At 43.7% G+C, this 17,714-nt stretch overlaps 1 protein-coding gene across 1 annotated transcript in view; it reads right to left on the bottom strand.

The window, feature by feature from the left end:
* Window positions 1–17,714, bottom strand: part of CUBN (cubilin) — a gene marked incomplete at its 5' end in the record, with an annotated part of 316,681 nt that overhangs the window by 214,951 nt on the left and 84,016 nt on the right. Inside the window, 4 exons of the mRNA XM_080671851.1 lie at window positions 5,601–5,788; window positions 12,920–13,076; window positions 13,938–14,119; window positions 14,853–15,013. Coding sequence (XP_080527977.1) covers window positions 5,601–5,788; window positions 12,920–13,076; window positions 13,938–14,119; window positions 14,853–15,013 — 688 coding nt within the window. The remainder of the gene's footprint in view (window positions 1–5,600; window positions 5,789–12,919; window positions 13,077–13,937; window positions 14,120–14,852; window positions 15,014–17,714) is intronic.

The raw sequence follows: 17,714 nt of genomic DNA, 5'->3' as shown, positions 1-17,714 counted from the left end.
GCAGATGACATAGTCCCAGCATACCTGGTCCTGGATAGGTTAGTTGGAGTGCTGCATCCAATCCTGGGCCACATTTTAAGAGACACTGACATACAAGAGAACAGGCAAAGGAGGGTATCCCATGAGAATTTGTCGTTTGAGGACCAGTTAGGGAAATAAAGGATAAGGATTGGAGAAAAGAGGCCAAGACTTAATGATTTTCTAGACAGAACTAACATTGAATTCATGGACTTAGACTTGTACATTTACTCTCTCCCCTTCATGCCCCTTAACACTACAGCCTTGTTCCTGCTCCCACTATCCCTCAAACTGGGCTCTGCCCATAGTCACGCTGGTCTCCAAGGGACACTGCTCAACAGACCTTTCTTGACCCCTTGGGAGAATCTCACCTTATTGATCTCTGTCACCTTCTATTATACTCCCTTCCCTCAGCTTCCATAACATAATAACCTCCTAGTTTTCTTCTTTCCTTTCCTCCCTGTTGATCTATAACATGTGCTCTGGCCTCCCTGTATATCTCTGTGATGATTTCTCCCAAATCCATCACTTATGTTTGTGTAGTCAATCACCTATAACAAATCTCCTCTTCCACATGGAGTCTCAGACCCAAAGTAAAAATGACAAAGTTAAATCAAGTTGTAAAATCCTATATAATAAAGAGGTAATATGCAAATTAACCCTCACACCCTCACAAGATGGCAGCCTATGACCAGGCCAGCAGGGGGGTTAATTAGGGCGACCAAACAACTGAACAAGCACACTGCTTGGGGTGACCAGGCTGGCAGAGGGGTTAGTGAGGGACGACCAAACGACTGAACAAGCACGCTGCATGGGGTGACCAGGCCGGCAGAAGGGTTAGTGAGGGACGACCAAACGACTGAACAAGCACGCAGCATGGGGTGACCAGCCGGCAGAAGGGTTAGTGAGGGACGACCAAACGACTAAACAAGCACGCTGCATGGGGTGACCAGGCCGGCAGAAGGGTTAGTGAGGGACGACCAAACGACTGAACAAGCACACTGCTTGGGGTGACCAGGCCGGCAGAAGGGTTAGTGAGGGATGACCAAATGACTGAACAAGCACGCTGCATAGGGCGACCAGGTCAGCAGGGGGTTTAGTGAGGGACAACCAAACAACTGAACATCAGGCTGCATGGGGTGACCAGGACGGTGTTGGGGGGGGCAGTTAGGGGTGACCAGACCAGCAGAGGGGGGCTGTTGGGGGTGACCAGGTCGGCAGGGGGGGCAGTAAGAGGCAACCAGGCCAGCGGGGGGGGGGGCAGTTAGGGGTGACCAGGCCAGCAGGGGGGGCATTTGGGGGCAATTAGGCTATTGGGGGACAGTGAGAGGCAACTAGGCCAGCAGGAGGGGCAGTTGGGGACGGCCAGGCTGGCAGGGGCCCAGTAAAGGATGACCAGGCTGGCTGGGGGTGGGCAGTTGGGAGCGACCAGGATGGCAGGGAGGGGGAAGTTGGGGGTGACCTGGCCAGTAGCAGGGGCCAGTTAGGGGTGACCACGTTGGCAGGGGGGGCAGTTAGGGGTGACCAGGCCGGAATGCAGAGGCAGTGAGGGGTGATCAGGCTGGCAGGGGGGTGGCAGTGAAGGGTGATCAGGCTGGCGGGGGAGTGGCAGTTAGGGGCGACCAGGCAGGCAGACAGGTGAGCGATTAAGAACCAGCAGTCCAGGATTGTAAAAGGGATGTCCAACTGCCGGTTTAGGCCCGATCCCACAGGGCCTAAATGGCAATCGGACATCCCCTGAGGGGTCCCAGATTGGAGAGGGTGCAGGCTGGGCTGAGCCCCCCCCTCCCCCCCCCCGTACACAAATTTTGTGCACCAGGCCTCTAGTATAAGAATAATTCTTAAAGTTGGCTTCCCATAACTGTATGAGCAATATGGTGTTACTCCTTTAAGCAAATGAGCCTTCCTCCCACTGAGTATTTTATTTCCAAATCTCAATCATTTTGTTTTGCCCAGAAGACAAAATAATGAAGGATGGATTAGATTCCCAGTAGGCTCCTTAGAGGCCCATACCTCTCAGCAAAGTTGGGCACAATGTCCTACCAGCACCTAATCAAGTCCTTTCAGAGTTTCAGTTTTATTAATTCAAAATAACGCAATGCTGGCTGTAGTAATGGTCGCTCAATTTAGAGTTGGCTAAATCACTTGAAATAATAACAAGTTATTAAAATAATGAAAATGGATTTTGTGTTTGTGGTCCTGCTCTCCTTAAATGGTTATTTGTGCTTTTACATTTCCCTCCTGGATCAGCCGCTGCAGAGATCACTCTGGTCTTGCCCCTTGGCTTAAAGAAATGGAAAAAAGTCACCTCCCTCTGGCAACAGCATCATTCTTTGGAAGCCTTTGCTGAACTTCTGGTTCTCATTCTGTATTTTTGCTGCTTTCACCATCCATGTTGCACAAGATAGATGGCATGCCTGTAACACCTTCTATGAAGGGCCTCTCATGAGCTGCTCTGCAGTTACTGGAACAAATAATTTTTATTTGATGGTTTTCAAATGCCTCCAAAAATTATCTGATGGGCCTTGTTACCATGCCATCCTCAAGTAAGTCCAACGAGATGGAATCCAGTCCCTGGATAGGTTTCCTCTCATTTCCTCCCCACTCTTTCTGCCTAAGACTCCTTTAAAGTCCAGTTCAGAGCTTCCTCCTCTCTGCAGCTTTCCCCATTGTGCTTTATCACACCACAACGTGGCGCCTAGAATATTGCAGCACACACAATGTTCTGCAAGGCCATCACTTCTATTCTGGTTTGTGCCCAAGGTGATAGGATTGCATTGACTATGTAGGGCTTATACCAAAAGGCCAGTTTGGAATTCAGTTATTTCTCACTAATTAATAGCTGTCATTAGGCTGATCCTAAAATGTGTCTGTGATATTCCATTTTTTGTTATTTTTATTATTATTTTTTTACATATGTGTTCTTATTCCCCCACTCATGTCCCACCCCCCTGTTGTCTGCATCCATTGATTAGGCTCATATGCATGCACACAAGTCCCTTGGTTTATCTCTCCCCCTTACTCCCACCGACCCCCTCCTTCCCTGAGGTTTGAGGTTCTGATCAATGTTTCTCAGTCTCTGGATCTGTTCTTGTTCATCAGTCTATGCCGTTCATTATATTCCACAAATGAGTGAGATCATGTGATATTTATCTTTCTCTGCCTGGCTTATTTCACTTAGCATAATGCTCTCCATCTCCATCCATGTTGTTGCAAATAGTAGGAACTCCTTCTTTTTTACTGCAGCGTAGTATTCCATTGTGTAGATGTACCACAGTTTTTTAATCCACTCGTCTGCTGATGGGCACTTAGGCTGTTTCCAAATCTTAGCTGTGGTGAATTGTGCTGCTATGAACATAGGGGTGCATATATCCTTTCTGATTCGTGTTATTAGTTTCTTGGGATATATTCATAGAAGTGGGATCACTGGGTCAAATGGGGGTTCCATTTTTAGTTTTTTGAGGAAACTCCATACTGTTCTCCACAGTGGCTGCACCAATCTGCATTCCCACCAGCAGTGCAAAAGAGTTACTTTTTCTCTGCATCCTCGCCAACACTTGTCGTTTGTTGATTTGATGATGATAGCCATTCTGACAGGTGTAAAATGGTACCGCATTGTTGTTTTGATTTGCATCTCTGTGATGATTAGTGACTTTGAAAAGGTTTTCATATGTCTCTTGGCCTTCCTTGTCTTCTTTCGAAAAGTGTCTATTTAGATCAGTTGCCCATTTTTTGATTGGGTTGTTTATCTTCTTTTTGTGTGATATTTATTCTATTTAACCTTAACTTACTGAGCTCCTATAAGATTCCCAACTCTATAATGTGCCTGGGTCATAAAGTGAGACGGCTCCTACCTTCACAAAGCTCGGAGTCCCGGAGGGCATGTGGACACAGTCACAACCAGTAAAAATATAATATGATAAACTGCTGTGCTTTTGGTATGATAAAGGCTTTAATATCAACTTTTCCATTTATTTTTCTAAAGAATGATCAAGATTTGCTACATGAAGAAACAAAAAAGAGGCTACTCCAGATAAATGGAATGAGACAAGCACACCATTATTAAGTGTGTAAAGACTACCTAATCACTAAATCAAGGAAAAGGGTCTTTAAAACCATTGTCAAGTTCATGCTTATAATTTTGTTTTATGTTGTATCACATTTTGAATACTAGTAAATGTAACTTTCTAATGGGTAAACACTATGGTTAGTATTTCTTTAATATTGTTTTCTAAATATAAAGCAACGTTTTCTTTAACCTATAAAATTATCCCTCAAAAACAAGGTAATCCTTATTTCAGAACCTCAGAAAGCCTCTCAAAGTACAGGAAGTTTCTCTTACGTGTTTTGAGGAAGAAATGTGCTATTTGGAAAAGATATGTTAACCTCAAACAACCTCAATCAGTGATACTTTTTTAAAGAATTGGTAAAAAGAGAGTGAAACTTTTTTTACAAGGATAAAGTATTTTTTACTGAGAATATGTCCTCAACATTACAAATGCTGGATGTTGGAAGTCTTTACAAGCAAGGCTTCTAAAAATCATTGATCACCTTAAAAAATAAACACCAACTCATTGCCTTGTGGACAGGTGGGATGGAGGAATGCCCTAATGTTATCAGAGTTAGTACTTCACTTCAGAAAAGATTTCTAGTGAAAACATCATAGTGTGGATTCAAAAGCATTATATATTACCAATGTAAATAGAGATAAAGTTAATGTGTTAGATGACTGAAAAGTGATTTCATTAATGATGAAAACTAGTTGTCAAAATATATGTAAATTGAGTAAAAATGCTTTATGAAGCAATCCCTAATGAGAGTAGAAATCAATATTTTTAAATTAACATATTAGCTCACAATTTTATGTGTGAATGAATAATTACATTAATAAAATAAGTAGGTGCCTAACTTTACAATCTGTAGCCCTAAAATGTTGCATATAAAGTATATAAAAATGTTGTAAATAAAATATAAAAATAGCAGATTACCTCATATTTTGGGTTCCCTAATTTTCAAGCAATTTTTATTGTATAGCATTGTACTGTATATGGAGAGTGGAATTAGTGTCACTGGTGGTCATTATTACAACAAATAGAAACTTCTGTTTTACAAAAAGAAAAGTTAACTAAATGAGCATAAATTTAAATAAAAACAAAAATCTAAATCATGATTCTTAATGTAAGGCAAATTAAACATTAAATAAAGCTGTGATACCCAAACATGTTTCTGATTTCTTATTTATACAGAACAAACATAAAAACAACCAACCAAAAATAGAAGTGATTCTTCCTTTTCTGCATTATTTAATTAACATGAAGTTGGTCAGTCCAAAAGTTATAATGAAACTAAAAACATAGATAGTTCTTCATGTATATAATTTAAGAGCTTAAATATCTTTAATATATCAATGATGCTGAGAAAGAGGCATGAAATATTCCTGCTCAAACACCATGGCTAGTAACATATTAAAGATGTGTAAGGCAGGGTTAGGGATTTGTTTCTTCAAAGTGTAATGCCTTCTAGTTTGGCTTGCCTAACTTTATTTGAAAATACAGTAATGTACTTAACTTCAGGATACATACCTCTAAATAGTCTGTGGAGCAGTTTGGGTGTTTTTCCAATTCAAATTCTAAAAATGTGTAATTCACGGTGTTGCCAGTTGTTGCTTGGATGGTCCAGTTGCAACGCTGATTGTCAGAATAGGGATTTGGATAATGTATGCTCTCTAGGATGCCATAGGTTCGATTCACAATCATCACGTTCTCACAGGCTGGAAAAAATAATCATGATTGTTAAGAACAACCATCAAACATATCAAAATTACTCCAAGATGTGTGTGATATTGCCTTTTAAAACTCTAGTTTTAAAATGTATGTATATCCTATATTATAAATAGGTAATATGCAAATTAACCCTTACTCCCTCACAAGATACCTGCCAATGACCAGGCCAGCAGGGGGGTTAGTGAGGGACGACCAAACGACTGAACAAGCAGGCTGTGTGGGGCGACCAGGCCGGTAGGGGTGTTAGTGAGGGACGACCAAACGACTGAATAGCAGGCTGCATAGGGTGACCAGGCCAGTTGGGGGGGGGGGCGTGAGGAGAAACCAGGCTGGGAGGGGGGGGCAGTTGGGGGTGAACAGGCAGGCAAGGGGGGGGAAGTTAGGGGAAACCAGAATGGCGGGGGGGGGCAGTTGGAGGCAACCAGGATGACGGGGGTGGGGGGGGCAGTTGGGGGCAATTAGGCTAGCAGGGGGAGCAGTTGGGGATGACCAGGTTGGTAGGGGGTAGCAGTTAGGGGTGACCAGGCGGGCGGGGGGGCAGTTAGGGGAAACCAGGCCAGTGTGTGGGGGGGGGGGCAGTTGGAGGCGACCAGGACAGCAGGTGGGGCAATTAGGGGTGACCAGGCCAGCAGAGGGTGACAGTTGGGGGCGACCAGGCCAGCGGGGGGGTGGGGCAGTAAGGGGTGACCAGGCTGGCGGGGGGGGGGCAGATAGGAGCAACCAGGTCGGCAGGGAGGGGGCAGTTGGAGGCAAGCTGGACAGTAGCGGGGGTAAGTTAGGGGCGATCTGGCCAGCATGCAGAGGCAGTGAGGGGTGATCAGGCCGGCAGGGGGGCAGTTGGGAGTGATTAGGCTGGCAGGGGGTGCAGTTGGGGGCAACCAGGCCAGCAGGGGGGACAGTAAGGGGTGACCAGGCCAGTGGGGGGGCCAGATAGGAGTGACCAGCTCGGCAGTGAGGGGCAGTTAGGGGCGATCTGGCCAGCATGCAGAGGCAGTGAGGGGTGATCAGGCCAGCAGTGGGGGGACAGTTAGGGGCGACCAGGAAGGCAGGCAGGTGAGCAATTAGGAGCCAGTGGTCCAGGATTGTGAGAGCGATGTCCAGCTGCCAGTTTAGGCCCGATCCCTGGGATCGAACCTAAACCTGCAGTCAGACATCCCCCAAGGGGTCCTGGATTGGAGAGGGTGCAGGCTGGGCTGAAGGGACCCCCCCTGCACAAATTTCGTTCACCAGGCCTCTAATACACACACACACACACACACACACACACACACACACTTTTATGCATATACTTCATATATATATATATATATATATATATATCCTATCTAATAAAAGATATGCAAATTAACCATCACTCTGCCACACCCACAAGCCATGCCCACCATCCAATCAGGAGCGAGTATGCAAATTAACCCAAATTTCGTTCACCAGGCCTCTAATACACACACACACACACACACACACACACACACTTTTATGCATATACTTCATATATATATATATATATATATATATATATATATCCTATCTAATAAAATATATGCAAATTAACCATCACTCTGCTACACCCACAAGCCATGCCCACCATCCAATCAGGAGCGAGTATGCAAATTAACCCAACCAAGATGGCTGCAGCCACAGAGAGAGCAGGAGGCTTGGGTTTCCCGGGCAATGGAGGAAGCCAAGCTTTCCGCACACCTGGCCTGCCTAGGCCTCCACTCAAGGCTATAAAGTTTCAATTATAGAAGCTAAATAAATCCCAACAAAAATGGCTGTGGCCACAGAGCAAGCAGGAGGCTTGGCTCTGCTCAAGATTACAAAGTTTCAATTTTAGAAGATAGATAAATCCTAGATACCAGGGCCTCCACTTGGGTTGCCAGGGGGCGTGGCCAGCCTGCAAACTACCACAGGGCACTTGCCCAGGCCACCCACGCCCCAAGGGAACCACCACCCTGATCTGGGACACCCTTCAGGGCAGACCAGCTGGCCCCCACCCATGCACCAGGCCTCTATCCTATCTAATAAAAGAATAATATACAAATTGACCGTCACTCCAACACACAAGATGGCTGCCCCCATGTGGACACAAGATGGCCACCACAAGATGGCCAGCAGGGGAGGGCAGTTGGGAGTGACCAGGCCTGCAAGGGAGGGCAGTTGGGGGCGATCAAGCCTGCAGGGGAAGGCAGTTAGGGGTGACCAGGCCAGCAGAAGAGGGAAGTTGGGGGCAACCAGGCCTGAAGGGAAGGGCAGTTAGGGGTGACCAACCCAGCAGAGGAGGAAAGTTGGGGGGGACCAGGCCTGCAGGGGAGAGCAGTTGGGGGGGACCAGGCCTGCAGGGGAGGGCAATTAGGGGTGACCAGGTCTGCAGGGGAGGGCAGTTAGGGGCAAACAGGCTGGCAGGGGAGCAGTTAGGCATCAATCAGGCTGGCAGGGAGTGGTTAGGGGGTGATTAAGCTAGCAGGAAGAAGCAGTTAGGGACAATCAGGAAGGCAGACAGGCAAGCAGTTGGAAGCCAGCAGTCCTGGATTGTGAGAGGGATGTCCGACTGCCCATTTAGGCCCAATCCTACCGGGATCGGGCCTAAATGGGCAGTCAGGCATCCCTTGAGGGGTCCCAGATTGGAGAGGATGCAGGCTGGGCTGAGGGACACCCCCCATGCACAAATTCTATGTACCGGGCCTCTAGTATTAAATAATTATCAATTCAGATGGCTTAAATCTGAAAAGAAAGAAATATCAATAGAACTATCAGCTGTTAAAGCGTGTATACATTTTTTTGTACACCTAGTATATTTGGTGAGGCATTTTTATAGTGAAAAGGTCTCCATTTAGAACAAGGTAAAATATTGCTTAAGTGAATTCAGCAACTTGAAACTGTCATGAAAACTGCCCATGTTAGAATAGACATCCAATTCCTGTGAACCCATGGAAAGCCGAATAGCTTAACACTACTCAGAGATCTGTTTGTTTAGAGAAGTGTGTTAAACATCCCATGCTTCTGTTTTTCTAACTTTAACATTTGGAAGGGACAGAAATCTTGACCTTTAAATCTAATAGTTTAAAAACACAAAGTTCTATGTGAATGCTAAACATAAATAACAACATGGCTTTGTTGAATTAAAAACTCAGCATGTAATTCATAACAAAGACTCCGTTATGCCTCTAGTTAGTCATCAGGAAGTACCAAAGGCCTAGAGGGAACGCACAGGATTTGAAGAAAAATGAAAATCTTAAATTTTTATAACAGTCTTCAATCCAATGGTGGCATTTTCTTCAGCTTAATTTTCAACAAGACTACACTAGGTACCTCTAGACTAGGTATGGCTTGTCCTGGGAATCAGAGCCAAATTCAGCCAGCCCTAATGTTTTCTCAAGCCTTTCTTATATTATCTGTATGAAATGGAATACAAGAGAATGGCAAAGTAAATGTTATATTGAAAAAGTTGTCTCCAAAGACTGTGGTTCATATATGCATTCCTACCACAATACAGCTTCCTGGCAGGTGGCTGGAACACCATTTATAAACTTTGGTTTGTAAAGTATATACTTGTGACTCTTCAAATATCTTCCTTTGCTAGAGCAGGGGGTACTCAAACTATTTCTCTTTGAATATTTTTAGGTAACACTTTTGTCCACACAGGATTTCCAAAGAATGATTTTGTGATTTCAGATGCTTGCAAGAAATGAAACCTACTAGGCAGACAAGTATCATGTGCCCCAATGATGACAAAACAGGGCAGAGGAAAATGTATTCCGTTAAACCACGTGGGCTGTTCTCAGTGCTTAAGAATTATACTATCTGCCAGCCTCTAATTTCAAATATCAAATTATATGGAAAATCGCACTGGCTCCTCTGGTTTTTACCTTTAAGGACCTAAGTGCACTAAATTACGTCTTTAGTGTTCTGAAAGTATGGGAGAGAATAAAATATCATAGGAATAAAAGGTAACTGAGAAACAAATTCAGATAACAATCATAAAATGGGAGATACGATTATATGCTCAACCAAGCAGATATATCCCTGCTGGAATTTGGGAGGGCTTTTTATGCACTAATGATGAATTTCTGAGGAACAAAGCTATATAATATTAAAACTTAGTATTCAAAACTAGCGTTCACTCTAACCCCATATATAAGTGAGTGTGAATCCTCAAATTCACACAGAATCAAAGTTAAACATTAATCCTCTCAACTAATCCAAAGGGATATTGTATATTGATTATGATTTTGTGACTTTTGGTTCTATTTTTAGGTAATTGTGTCAAAATTATGGGTAAACATAGATTTAATGGGGGCAAGGAACTGTATTTTCAAAACACAAGTAGCCCTGGCCAGTGTGCACGATGGTTAGTGTTGGCTCACACACAAAGGGTCTCAGGTGCGATTCCGGTCAAGGGGATGTATATGTACCTGGGTTGCAGGTTTGATCCCCAGCCCAGTTGGGGTGAGTGCGAGAGAGGCACAATTGATGTGCCTCTCTCATATTGATGTTCTCTCTCTCTCTCTCTCTCTCTCTCTCTCTCTCTCTCTCTCTCTCTCTCTCTTTCCCCCGCCTCCTTCTTCCCTCCATCCCTCCCTCCCTCCCTCTTTCCATCCCTTCTACTCTCTCTAAAAATCAATGGAAAAAAAATATCCTTGGGTGAGGATTAACAAAATATAAAACCATACAAGTAAAGTGTTTATTAAATAACATAAATTCAAGAAAATTTTGTTTGTTGAATGTCCATTTTAAAGCTAACTTTAGAAAGTATTTAATTCTAGAGCTAGAAGGCAGCCTTCACAATCACCGAATTTAATCTCCTTTCTTTAAGAGAAAAAAATCATGGAACCCCAGAGAAGAAAAGTGACCTTCCCAGGCAGGACAAACCTCTGAGCCCCTGGACTTCTGTTCAATACTCCTTTAATCCCACCAGGTTGCCTCATCGGAAAGCAGATTTTAAAATGGCATCTCTACAAAGACCAGATTTTTCTCCAGTAAAGAATGTGCCTACTTCACGTGTGACTCACAAGGACAATAGTTCCCTTAATAAAATTAATACCTTTTGAAATACATGACCAAAAAAATGTGTTAGAAACACTATGTACAATGGAATAATGTCTAATTAGAGGATCTTAATGTTTGATACAAATAAAAACTGATTAGCTGTTAACCTGTTAGCTGAATTGCAATTCTTTCAGCATCTAATAATCTATAATCTAATAAAAGAGTAATATGCACATTAACCATCACTCCAGTACACCCACAAGCCACACCCACAAGCCAATCAGGAGCGAATATGCAAATTAACCCAACCAAGATGGCTGCAGCCACAGAGAGAGCAGAAGGGAGGCTTGGGTTTCCCTGGCGATGGAGGAAGCCAAGCTTTCCGCACACCCTGGCTGGCCCAGGACTGCACTCCAGGCTACAAAGTTTCAATTATAGAAGATAAATAAATCTCAACAAAAATGGCGGCAGCCACGAAGCTGGAGAGAGCAGGAGGCTAGGGTTGCCCACAGCAATGGAGGAAGCCAAGCTTCTGAAGCCCTGGCCTGCCATGGCCTCCACTTAAGGCTACAAAATTTCAATTATAGAAGATAAATAAATCCCAGATACCAGGGCCTCTGCATGGGTCGCCGGGGGGCATGGCCAGCCTGCAAACCACCACAGGCCCCTTGCCCAGGCCACCCCATACCCCAAGGGAACCCCCACCCTGATCGGGACACCCTTCAGGGCAAACCAGCTGGCCCCCACCCATGTACCAGGCCTCTATCCTATCTAATAAAAGAGGAATATGCAGATTGACCATCACTCCAACACACAAGATTGCTGCCCCCATGTGGTTAAAGATGGCTGCCCCCATATGGACACAAGATGGCCACCACAAGATGACCAGCAGGGGAGGGCAGTTGGGAGGGACCAGGCCTGCAAGGGAGGGCAGTTGGGGGCAATCAGGCCAGCAGGGGAGGGCAGTTAGGAGGGACCAGGCCTGCAAAGGAGGGCAGTTGGGGGCGATCAAGCCTGTAGGGGAGGGCAGTTAGGGGTGACCAACCCAGCAGAGGAGGAAAGTTGGGGGGGACCAGGCCTGCAGGGGAGAGCAGTTGGGGGTGACCAGGCCTGCAGGAGAAGGCAGTTAGGGGTGACCAGACCTGCAGGGGAGGGCAGTTAGGGGCAAACAGGCTGGCAGGGGAGCAGTTAGGCATCAATCAGGCTGGCAGGGGAGTGGTTATGGGGTGATCAGGCTGGCAGGCAGAAGCAGTTAGGGGCAATCAGGAAGACAGGCAGGTGACCAGTTGGGAGCCAGCAGTCCTGGATTGTGAGAGGGATGTCCGACTGCCCGTTTAGGCCCAATCCCACCAGGATCGGGCCTAAACGGGCAGTCGGAGATCCCTCAAGGGGTCCCAGATTGGAGAGGGTGCAGGCTGGGCTGAGGGATACCCCCCTTCCATGCAGGAATTTCATGCACCGGGCCTCTAGTATTAAATATTCCTCTAAGTTTCTACAGCTTATCACATGCTTTAGTCAGATGATAAATTTAATGCATAAGCATTTCTTTCCTAATAGAGTTAAATTTTTCTCAATAAGGAGATAAGATTTATTTTAATGGCTCAAACCAATGGCTTATACTTATTTCCATTGATTTCATTCATCAAAAGATTGAGACCCCCCCCTCCCCCTGGCCAGGTTGTTTAGTTGGTTGGAGTGTCCTCCCATACACCAAAAGGTTGCCACTTCACTTGGTTCCCTGGCTGGAGTGAGTACAGGAAGCAGTTGATTGGTTTTTCTCTCATATGGATGTCTCTCTCTCTCTCTCTCTCCCTCTCTCTCTCTGTCTCTCCCCCTTCCTCTCTCTGAACATATCCTTGGATGAGGATTTAAAATATAGTGTGTATATATATATATATATATATATATATATATATATATATGTATATATATATATATATATATACACATATACATATACATATATACATATATACATATATACATATATACACACATATACATATACATATATACATATATACATATATACATATATACATATATATATATATATATATATATATATATATATATATATATATATATATTGAAGACCCTACGGGCATCAAGCAGCCAATATACATACTTACTCTGGTGGTATTTGGCCAGGAAGCCACCTCCTTGTTGCCTTTCATCTGTCCTCAGTTTTAAAAACATGCTGTCTGCACTAGAACGAATTAGAGGTGGTTTCGTATCCCCACAAAGCTGAGTTAGCAGGTGAGAGCTGGTACTTGGACCATCATATACCTTTAATAAAATATTTTAAATGTCAAATGATTATGGCTATAAACATTATGTAAAGGCCTCTGTAAATCTAAAAAATTGGAAAAGGAATATATATATATATATATATATATATATATATATGACATAATAAAAGAATAATCCTGAATCAAAATATATTTAAAATTATAGCTAATTGTCAATAAACTTGGGCCATGAACTCTGGTCATTTAGCCATGGCAGAATATAGTTGTGTGTGAACCCAGGTTGAAATCTGAAGATTGAAAATAAAAGATTAATACATATTTTGAGATTATAGCTGTTATCAGTAGTCTTCCTTGCTGTTTTTAATTTTATAGTTTATCATTTATGACACTTTAATAAATTTTAAAATGTAGATTGTTTTTTAATGGAAAAGGCTGAATAGCTGGTTCTATAAAAAGTTGTACCTGGAGGACTTCAATTATCCTAATTCACCAATAAAGTCCTCTACATTGTTATTTTGCACTGCATATATAGAAAGCACATTGATAATAATTACGATAAATCTCATAACCCCCCTTTCAGTAGTCTTATATCTTAATAGTCCATATTGCATATATTTTAATATCTTAGTATATATAGTTCATATTCAATGTATTTTAATACTTAAGTATATAAATATCAAGACATTGAGTAATACATGCTATACTTAGAAGGCAAGTCATTTTTATAAAATTTTCTTTTAATTTTTTATTTTGCTTAAAATGTTTATGTGGATGTTTTGTTTATGTTTAAATGTTCCCCTTTCTCAAATCTCAAAAAAAAATAAAATAAAATAAATGCATTTATGTGTGTTGGGCAAAGAGGAAGCAGTGAATGATACAACTGAAACTGTATACATACGGCCAGATAATCTAAAGTGCAGTCTGGATGATGTTCCAAGTGAAACTCTTCAAATTCCAGTTCAAATGGGCTGCCCTGGCTGGCTTTCAGCCACCAGTAGCATTCGGAGCTGTGGTAATAGGGCATCGGGTAGTTGGGAGATGTGAAGGTGCCAGTGGGAGTGGTGAGATTGCCCCCACAACCTACAGGAGAAAGAGATGGAATGATTCATAACTTTCTTTCTGGTCACATTGAATCTTCTTCTCTATATCAAACTGGTGCTACGATTACACCTCTTTAAACCAAGACAAAACAACTACATCACCAAAGAGTAGCTAGCCTAGAATCTTAATTCATATCAATGTACTTTCCTTTTCCTAACCAAGATGACCAGTTTGATTAAATATACCAGGGAATCAAACCATTTTCCCTTACTTTGTATTCAAAAACAAAAGGCTGCTGTGAATTCAGAAGTATTTACAATGTTGAAGTTTATTACAGACTAGAGACCTTGTGCACGATATTCATGCATGGGTGCACCCTCTCGCAATCTGGGACCACTGGCTCCTAACTGCTTGCCTGCCTGCCTGCCTGATCATCCCTAACCACTCTGCCTGCCTGCTTCATCGCCCCTAACCCCTCTGCCTGCCTGCCTGCCTGATCTCCCCTAACCGCTCGCCTACCTGCCTGATCACCCATAACTGCCTCTGCCTCTGCTTCAGCCCCTGCTGCTGCGGCTTCGTCCAGAAGGACGTCCAGAATGACATCCATAAGGCTGTCTGGCTGTCCAGTCTAATTAGCATATTACCATTTTATTATTATAGATAGTAATCACAAGACACAGATGGAAAAATATGGATAAGAGTATGGCAATACAAGAACTAAGAAACCAACCCATTTGGACTCACCAATAAAAGATAGCTCTTTGCTCTTTACCTGTTAATGATCCATCCCAGTAAGCTGAGAATCCAGACCTTGAGTTAATGATATCACTCTTAAATTGCAACCATAATTTATTACTGTGAGAGATGATTCTTGGAGGTGGATTTGAGCCACAGTATTTTCCCAGGAGTGGTGACGTTTCATAGCCTCCATCTCTGTGACAAAATACAGATGTAAACATTCATCAGGTTATTGATAATATTACTGTATAAACATTTAACATTATTTGAACTTTCAGATTGGAAATACATTAATTTATGTCAATCAATGTTTCTCAAAAAACATCATTTTAAGTTTTCAATTTATCAAATAGTACTTGAATAATTTGATAAAGAATAACCATCAGTTATGGTTGGCATAACATTTTATATAATCAACGGCCAACTGCAACAAAGTGTACAGTCTTCTTCTCAAATAAAGTGTCTGGCAAATGTCAGAGAGCACCAGGCAGAGAACTCATAATTATTTTTAAAAATATATATTTTATTAATTTTTTACAGAGAGGAAGGGAGAGGGATAGAGAGTTAGAAACATTGATGAGAGAGAAACATCGATCAGCTGCCTCCTGCACACTCCCTACTGGGTATGTGCCCGCAACCAAGGTACATGCCCTTGACCAGAATCGAACCTGGGACCCTTGAGTCTGCAGGCCGATGTTCTATCCACTGAGCCAAACCAGTTAGGCAGAACTCATAATTATTAAAGTTTAAACAAATGTTGCTTAATTTTACAGAGAAGCCTTAAATGTTTTTCTTCTAAAAAATGTTTCTTCTATGAAAATTTTCAAAATGTACTATATCATATTTGACTTATATAGCAACATGTTTTAATTAAATTTTATTTTTCCCATCACCATTTACTCTCCTGTACCCTCTTCCACCTCCACCCACCCCTCAATACTCCCCCCACAATCATCACACTGTTGTCCATGTCAATGAGTTATTTCCCCTTTTTTCTTTTGGTACCATATGATTTCACTCACATGTGGAATTTAATGAACAACTGAACTAACTACCAAATTTTTAAAATAATTCTTTTCTCAATAACTTTTGGGTTCTTAACTCTAGTTTATAATCTGTAGTGGTTTATTTTTTCCCCTTGTTAATCCTCACCAAAGGATATTTTCCCATTGATATTTAGAGAAAGTGGAAGGGAGGGGGAGAGACAGAGAGAGAGAGACATTGATTGGTTGCCTCCCTCAGGCACTCTGACCAGGGCCAGGGATTGAGTTTGCAACTTAAGTACATGCCCTTGACCAGAATCAAACCCAGGGCCCTTCAGTCCTTGGCCAATGCTCTATTCACTGAGTCAAACCAGCTAGGGCTGTAGCTCTTTTGGACCTGGAGAGTATAATGCTAAGTGAAATAAGCCAGTTAGGGAAAGAGAAGTATCATATGATCTCATTCATATGTGAAATCTAATGAACAAAATAAACTGATTAACAAAATAGATCCAAAAACATAGAAGCATGGAACAGACTGATGCATTTCAGAGGGAAGGCAGGTTGTGAGAGTGAGTGGGGTGGGGAAAGATTAACCAGAGAACTTATGCATAGTCCTTGGACACAGATAATAGTGTGGTAAAGGCCTGGGAGGTGTGGGTGCGCGGTGGAGGGGGTCAATGGAAAAAAACAACAAAGGGAACATCTGTAATACTTTCCACAATAAAGATGAATTTTTTAAAAACATGATTCAGGGAAGGAAGATGGCGAATGGCAGGAAGGTAGGGAGGGAGAGAGTGTGAGGGAGCAATAAAGGAGTGTGTGGATGTGTGTGGTGTGTGTGTGTATGAGATAGGGACAGTTAGATTCTGCAGGTCCTCCAAGGGGCTGCCAGGCAGTCTTAGACGGTGGAGCCCCGCTCTCACCGTGGACACTTAGGGGCGGCCAGCACGGGCACAGGGACCACGCCATCTTGAGAAACAGAGCTGCTTGAGACTAGGATCCAGGCCTCAGCACCACCCAGTCTGGTCTCAGATGCAAACCAGGACCCTGCAGCCACTGGGGACAGAGACCTGCAACCACAGCTGCAGATGCACAGACACCAAGAATCCAGACATCCCAGCTGCAGGTTTCTGTGAGTCAAGGAGCCTATCCCCCTCCTCGCAGGCTTGCAGGCAATGCCATAGTAACTGATAGACCCACTCCTCGCACAGGCCCCAGTACCGCTACAGGAATTTGAGCCTGGGAGCTCAAGGACACTGGGAATCTGCTCCCCACAACACAATCGGGCGACCAAACCCGAAGCCCACGCAGGGCGGCAGTGCCACCTGACTTTGATTCTGGGCAAGCTCACACGGAAGTCTGTTTTCCGCAGCGCAGGAGTGGACCTTCTGCCGACATAGTGCTACTGTGCAACCCAGTCCCCCAAGCTGACGGGGACCCTGATTCTCGGCAGGAGGCAGCACTGAGCACCAGTAACTTGACTGTTTCTTATCGTGTATGCCTGGGATCCCTGACTCCCAGTGCATTCACACTAAGAGCCAGTGACTCCAATTCTTGGTGCATGTGCACACAGGGACCCTGATTCTCAGCGCAAGGCCACACAAAGCAATAGAGACTCTGATACTGGAATCTTGGTGCAGGCACATGGGAACTCTGACTCCTGACACGTGCTAGTGGACTCTGATTTTCGGCACATGCCAGCGAGGTCTCTGTTTCAGTGTGGTGCAGGCGGGGTCCCTGATTCTAGGTGCACACATGAGGCCACACTGAGCACTGGTAACGCTGACTCTGGGCAACTCTGGTTCACACCAACCCACGGCAGCCACACATCTTATGTCAGAGCTCTTCAGTGACACTCGGCCGGTGCAAAGCTCCAACTGCACATGACCCAGGCCCACGCAACTCAACATTGG

The sequence above is a fragment of the Plecotus auritus genome (genome assembly GCF_963455305.1).
Source record: "Plecotus auritus genome assembly, chromosome: 1".
Lineage (NCBI taxonomy): Eukaryota > Metazoa > Chordata > Mammalia > Chiroptera > Vespertilionidae > Plecotus > Plecotus auritus.
This window is presented reverse-complemented; position numbering and strand designations above follow the sequence as displayed.